We start from the raw sequence: 7,204 nt of genomic DNA on the forward strand, positions 1-7,204 counted from the left end.
CTGAGCAGCGGTGAGAAGGTGAAGGTGGACCTGCACCCCCTCAGTGGGTAAGGGGGGGGGCACACCCCTCGCACTTTAATTCCCCCCCCCAATGGAACTCCCTCTCTGTGTTGGTGGGGTTCCCTGTTCTGTCCCTCCCCCACCACCCTGGGAAGAGGGGAGCAAGTTATTATGCCCCCCCCCCCATTGTTGTCCCCATTTTGCTGAATGTAATGCACCCCTCAAGGGTGGGGTGCTGGAGGGAGGCAGTGCCCCCCCCGTTTGCCAATGCACAGCTCTGTGCCCCCCCCCCCCCAATAAAGTATGTATCAGAGCTGCTCTCGCTCCTTTGTGACAGAGTGCTCCTGCCCCAGTGCTCCTGCCCCCCCTAACCCCCCCAAGTAACATGCCCATATCTGGGTGCTGCCTTCCCCCCCATTATAACGCTGTCCACCCCAATACACTATGTTCTCTCCCCAATACATAATGTCCCCTCTCCCAACAGTTCCCCCATATTTGTGTGTCCCCCCCGCGTAGTAGTGCTATGCATCTTGGGGTGACCCCCCCCACCTCAGGGTGCTGTGCCATGCAGTGGTCGCTCGGGGGGGGGGCGGCGCAGCATCACTTTGGTGACAAAACTGACGATGGCGCGCGCAGGCTGCTCGGGGTCCAGCTCCGCAAAGAGGTGGCACGTGTTGCCCCCCGCCCCCCCAGCCTGCTTGGCCACGAAGCCGAAAATCCTGAGGGAGACGGGGGGGGCACAGTGCTCTGGCGGGGGGGCACAGAGCGAGGGGGGGGTCGGCTGTGCCCCCCCTGGTACTCACGTGGAAGTGGTGCCGTCTGCATTCACCCATCTGTATGCACAGAACTGTCAGGGACGGTACCCCCCCCCCTCCCCAAATCTCCCATCTCCCTCAGATCATCACCTGCGGTCCTCGGGGTCAGTGCTGCAGAACGTGACGCTGCCCACGGGGTAATGGCGACGGAAGAAGAGCCTGGGACGGGAGGGAGGTAAAGGGGGGCAGCGGGTGCTCAGTGCAGGGCGGGGCCGTGGGGCCGTGGGGCGGGGCCGCGGGGCGCACTCCCACCTGCGCTGGCGGTCGGTGAGAGTGATGCCGCGCGCGGACACGTGGAAATGCGCGGTGCACTGCGGGGGGGGCGGCGCTCCGAGCACAGCGTCCGCTGCCATCGCCACCGCGCGCGGTCCCGTGAGCGCCTCCGTGCACACCGAACCCAAATAGCGCACACTGCAACCTGCGGGACAGCGCTCCGCCACCGCCCCACAGCACACGTCCCAGTACTGCTCCCATCCCCGTAACCCCCCCTTTCCCATTGCCCCCACATTCCCAGTAACCCCCCCGTTCCCAGTGCTCCCCCCCCCTTCCCAGCAGCCGCTCATCCCAATGCCCCCCGCCCCCACCTGCTCCCTGACGCAGCAGTTCGGCGGCGGTGCTGATGTTGGGGACCCCGGTGCCCCCCACCTCCTGTAGTAGATCTGGGGGGTTGGGGGAGGGGGCACGGGGTGAGATCATGCGTGCCCCCCCCCCCCCCCCCCCGAAAGGAGGGACACGCGGCGTGGGGTTACAGGGTGGGGGGGGCACACACCGGTGCAGGGGATGCGCAGCGCACACGGCAGTGACATGGGCTGGATGGAGTGCTGCAGCACCAGCGCGGGGAGACTGCCTGCGGGGGGGGCACTGCCACGACAACTGCCACGGACTCTCCCATAGTCGTCCCCCCCCCCGGACCCCACTCCCATGGATCTCCCCACGGACCCTCCCACCAGAACCTCTCTCCACCACCCTCTCCGGGATCCTCCATCACGGACCCCTTCCCCCCGTGGACTTCCACACGAATCTTCCATAGGACCCCCTCTCTGCCCCAAGAACCCCCCCCCCTCACCGAAATGCGGCTCCTCTGCCCCTCCCCGGATTTTGATGCCGCGCGGTCCCGTCTCGATGAGGAAATGGCGCACGAGGCACTCGCGGGGGTCCCCTGGGGGCGAAATGGGGCAGTGAGGAGAAGTGGGGGGGAGAGGGTCCCAGTGACGGAGGAAAGGGTCTATGATTTCTGGGGGAGGGGGGGACTTCGCTGATTTCCGTCCTCCCGGGGTCTCTCAGTGCTTTGTTTCTTTCTGGGAGGGTCCCCGCCCGTACCTTTCCCGGCGGGGGGGCAGCCAGGGGGGGGCTGTGCCACGCGCAGCGCCAGCCCGTACCCCCCCCGGAAGGAGGTGCTGTCGCGGACGAGGAAGGCGCCGGGCTCGCGGTCCTTCAGCAGCGCCACGGCTAGGGGGCACAGCGTCACGGGAGGGGCCCTAATGAACGCCCCCCCCTAGTTAAACCCCACGGACCTTGCTCCCGCGACATTCCCGGTTTGTACCAGAACCTGGACGTGTCCTGGGCGAAAGCGGGGGGGTCGGCCGCGGCGGGAGGCGGGCGGGGGGGGGGTCGTGCCCCCCCCTGGGGTGCTGCGCTCCTCTCGGGGAGGTCCCGACACGGGAGGGGCACAGTAAGAAGAGGGGGAGGGGAAGGAGGGAGAAGGGGAGGACTCCCCCTGGGGGTGGTCCTGAGTGGGGGAGTCCTGGGGGCTGCCGGGCTCTGTTAGGGGGATGGGGGAGCAGTGAGCCCCTGAGAGCCCCCCATAGTCCCCCACAAGAACCCACGCAACCCCCATTTTCCATAACCCCCATCACCCTGACTGCCTTCCCCAATGCCTCCTCCCCCACAATACCCCCCACCCTCATAATGCCCTAAAGCCCTCTGCTCCCAACTCATCAAGTCCCCCATAAACCCCCCCTGGCCCCACCCTTCCCACACCCCCCATTTCCCTCTTGCCGACCCCACCGCAGGGCCCCCCCGACCGTCCCATGAGCGCCCTATAGCCCCCAGCCCACCAATAGCCTCCTCCGTATTCCCCTGCAACCCCCCCACAACCCCAACACCCCCTCCCCGTAGCCCCCCCCATTCCCTACCACTCCCCGCACCCAGCCCGTATCCACTCTCAGCCCCACCGCCCCTGCCCACATCCCCCCCCCACTCACCTCCCGCGCTCTCCCCGGGGCTCCCGGGGGTTCCACTTTTGGGGAGGGGCGGTCCCACAGGGAAGGGGCGTGGCTCGCAGAGGGGGCAGAGGGGCGTGACCAAAACAGACCCCGCCCCTTCAGACAGCAACCGCCACGCGCGACGCCGCCCCCCGGGCACGGACAGGGAGGGGGAGGGGCCAGGCTGGGGCGGCGCTGGAGGGCGTGGCCTAAGTGGGCGTGGGGTGCCATTGAGGTTTGGGTGCCATGGGGCATGGGGGCACTGTGGGGTGTCAGAGCACTACTGTGGTGCGATGGGCTGCAAGGGGTCATCGGGGGGCTGTTGTAGGCACTATGAGGGACATGGGCACTGTGGGACGCTGAGGCGCTGCTATGAGTTGATGGGGTGCTATGAAGTGGCACATGAGTCCTATGGGCACTTTGTGTGCTATAGGGTGCCAGAGTGTCATAAGGCACAGTAGGTCTATAGGGTGTTGGGGGACTATAGGATGCTGTGGGGCTATATGGTGTCAGGGGGCTGTGGGGTGATGGGGGGCTGTACAATGCTGTAGGGCTGTAGGTCATTGGGGTACTATAGGGTGTCAAGGTGCTATAGGGGTGGGAAGGGCTGTAGGGTGACGGGGGGCTATAGGATGCAGGGGGGGTACAGGATGTTGGGGGGCTGTGGGGTGTGGTGGGGGCACTATAGACTGTGGGGCTGCTATGGGGTGGTGTGGCACTACAAGGCACTGAGTCACTATAGGGTGTTGGGGTGCTATGGGGCATTAGGGAACAACAGGGTGCAGCAGTGCTATGGGGCACAGCATCACCATGAGGTGGTAGAGCACTATAGGACTCAAAGCAGCTGTGGGGCACAGGGTCCCTGTGGGGTGGCACAGTGCTATAGGGTGCTGCAGTGCTATGGTGCAAAGGGCAGCTATAGGGCATGGGGTCTCCGTGGAGCACTACATTGCCGTGGGGCACCAGAGTACTATAGGATGCTGCAGTGCTATGGGGCACAAGATCCTCGTGTGGGACAGGGCAGTTATGGGGTGCTGTGGTGCTATAGGATGCTGTGGTGCTATGGGACACGGGGCTGCTATGGAGTGCAGGGCCACTATGGGGCACTGCATCACTGTGGGGTGCCAAGGTGCTATGGGGCACAGGGTCTCCATGGGCCGCAGGGCTAATATAGGGCACAGGGGTTCTGTGTGGGGCACCAGGGGGGCTCTCCTCCTGCCCCCCCCCCAGCCCACAGCCTCCCAGCAGCTGCTCCAGCTCCCAGCGCTCTGCAGCCGTGGGGGGCGGGGGGTGCCCTGGAGAGCTCTGCAGCGGTGGGGGTGCAGCCGTGGAGGATTCCTCTTTCCATGGGGTGTCCCCGGGGGCCCCCTTGTCTTGCACGAGTGTGTGGGGGCTCTCCTCCTGCGGTCCCCCCTTCTGCGTCAGGTCTGTGGGAACACAGCACCATTGGGGGGGATGGGAGGGGTCCCAGGGGCATCCCACTGGAGTTTGGGGCCCCATGGGATGGGGTCCTATTTGGGGTTTGCAGACCCACAGGGGCTGGAGGTCCCATTCAATTTTGGGGTCCCATAGGGTACCCTTGCTTCCCATTGGGAACTGTGGTCCCACCGCATCCCGTCGGGGTTTGGGATCCCTCTGCTGTCCCACTGAGGGGCAGTACCGGGGTGGCCCTTGGTGTGGGGTACTGTTGGGGGGCAGGGAGTCCTGTGGGTGCTGGCCCCTCACCATCACTGCTGTCCTGGTGCCGCACATTGAAGCCATGGAAGGAATCGCGCCGCACCGTGGGGTCCCATGTGCACAGATCCACACACACAGTGCCACAGGGGGATGCCCAACCTGGGGGGAGATGTGGGGGTGGGGTTATAGGGGCTATGGGGGTTTATTATGGGCTGTGGGGGTGCCCCCCTCACCTTCCACTTTGTCAGGACTAGATGAGAACACAAACTCCACGGCAGCATCGGGGGGGAAGCGCTCATCTGAGGGGGAAAGTGGGAACTGGGGGTGTGCTGGGGAAGGTGAAAGTGGAAGGTGAGGGGGGAAGCAGGGACGTGGGTCTTTCTCTGCCTACAGAATCCCAGTGGCTCTGGGGACCTGAAGGGGGCATCCCTGGACCACCAAACATCACCAAATGTCACCCCATGGCCCCCGTGCCCCCCCGGTCCTCACCTTGGCCTCACAGCGCTTATGGGATACGATCTTGCAGACTGTGGGGACAAGGACATAGGAACATGCGGACACACAACTTTGGGGCCACGGGCACACAAAGACATGGGTCATTGGGACACTGGGGACACATGGGGATACAGTGCTGCGTCACCTCGGCAGAGCAGCCCATGGGCGCCCACGCTGTCCTGACAGACGGCGCAGGACCGGGACCTCTTCCGGAACGACTTCTCCTGGAAAGTGTGGGGCGGCACCGGGGGGGGCTGTGGAGCGGTATAGGGAGACAGCGAGGGAACGGGGAGACATGTGGACACAGTGGGGATGTGGTGCTTGGGGATGACCCCCCCCCCGCTGCCTCCGTGTTTGTGACCCACATCCCCCACACGCAGTGTCCCTCTGCAGGAAGCAGTTCAGGCACAGCCCAGGAAATGGCCCTAGGGGGAGCGGGCGTGGGAAACGGGTGGGGGGGGACACAGAGCGGAGCGCACTCCCAGTGCACACTGTAGGGCAGCCTCACAAGGGAGAACACAGCAACGGGGTGAGCACACACCACACTTGTCTCCCCCAATGGGGGCACCCTGATCCCAAATGTGACCCTCTCTGCCCCATGTGTGTCCCCATCCCCGTGAAATTCCACTGCTCCTCAACTCTGTTCCCCCCCACTCCATCCTTGATCCCCAAACCCACAGATCTGCCTCCCCCTCTGCCCCCCTCCCCATGTCCCCACCACAAAGGGAGCTGCAACGCAAAGTGTGACCCACTCTTCCCCCCCACAGTCCAAATCTGCAGTGCCACTTCCCACCCCATTTCTGATCCCAAACCCCATAGAGCTGTCCCTCCACTCACAGCCTACCAGTGACTGTTTTAACCCCAGGAGTACACTATCACCTGACACGTGTCCTCAATCCCCGTGGACTTCCAACCCCCCATAATCCCCCACCCCTCCCCAGTCCCCCATCCTGGTCCTCATGTCATTGCCCCACAGTGCCCCCACCCCACACATGACAGACCCCATCGTCCCATCTGCACGATCCACCACGGAGTTCCTATTATACCATATATCCCCCCACACTGTGCCACCCATCCCTCCACTCCCACACATGACCACACCTCACCCCACGACGCCCCCACTAGAGACCCCTACAAATGTGACGCACTTCTAAGATTCCACGTGGGACCCTCTTATACGCCCTCAAACCCTCTCTCACGTAACACCCCCCCTCCCCCCATTCCCACACACACTCAACTCATGCGATGCCACGTGGGACTCCCCCAACCCCCATCCACGCCCTCCCCACCCTCGCGTGTCCTCCCCCTCGTCTCCCTGTACCGGGTGGGGTTCTCTCCGCCCCAGGACCCGCAGGAGACCCCCCACGGCCCCGCGTGGGTTCATGGCGATGCGCACGGCACTCGGGAGGCGGTGTGTCTAGGGGGGGCCCGCGCTCCACCCGCTGCTGCCGTTTCCCGTCCGAAGTGCCCCCCTGCGAGGTGGAGGAAATGGGGAGGGAGGGGTCGGACCCACACCATGGCCCCACCCCCTTCACCGCCCCCCTGCCCCACTTCAGGGCTGTTTAACCCCTTCGGGGCCAGAGGGGAGACGAGTGGAAGCCCCCTCCATGTGGTCATGGAGTGTTGTATGGAGTGCCCTATAGGGCTGCGGTCGGGGGGACATCCCCTCACGGGGATGCTCCCATAACCCACATTGCACCTCCAACCTGCAGCCCCCCCAATGCTACCACAGAGCTCAGAACTCCACAGTCCCATACCCACAATGGTTCAAGGACTTTGCTGCCTGAACATCTCATTTCTTCTCTGTTCCGTCCCCCGGTGGAACCACAGCCCCCAGCCTACACAATGTGGCTGCCGCTCCCCTTCCTCCTCGGGGGAGGTCCCTCCGATTGGAGCTTCATCCACACATCGATGACATTTCTGTCTCTGAGGCTGTGAAACAGTAAAAGTTCAGCACAGGTAGCGTGAGCGGGGGGGGGAAGACGCATACACCCCCGTGGGGTCTGATGACAC

At 64.4% G+C, this 7,204-nt stretch overlaps 1 protein-coding gene across 1 annotated transcript; it reads right to left on the bottom strand.

Moving 5' to 3' along the window:
- Positions 1-485: 485 nt before the first annotated feature.
- On the bottom strand, positions 486-5,008 carry LOC136057495 (tensin-2-like; the record flags this gene model as incomplete). The annotated part of the gene is given in 14 exon segments (XM_065750213.1): positions 486-719; positions 804-833; positions 906-974; positions 1,068-1,233; positions 1,400-1,474; positions 1,585-1,662; positions 1,882-1,974; positions 2,136-2,264; positions 2,330-2,423; positions 2,425-2,576; positions 3,020-3,148; positions 3,151-4,446; positions 4,745-4,855; positions 4,930-5,008. Coding segments are annotated over 14 exon segments (2,670 nt in total), but the record flags the coding sequence as incomplete, so codon positions are not given.
- Positions 5,009-7,204: the final 2,196 nt, after the last annotated feature.

This window comes from Cyrtonyx montezumae, unplaced genomic scaffold (assembly GCF_038088225.1).
Source record: "Cyrtonyx montezumae isolate F1298 unplaced genomic scaffold, pur_monq_1.0 scaffold_68, whole genome shotgun sequence".
NCBI classification, from domain to species: domain Eukaryota; kingdom Metazoa; phylum Chordata; class Aves; order Galliformes; family Odontophoridae; genus Cyrtonyx; species Cyrtonyx montezumae.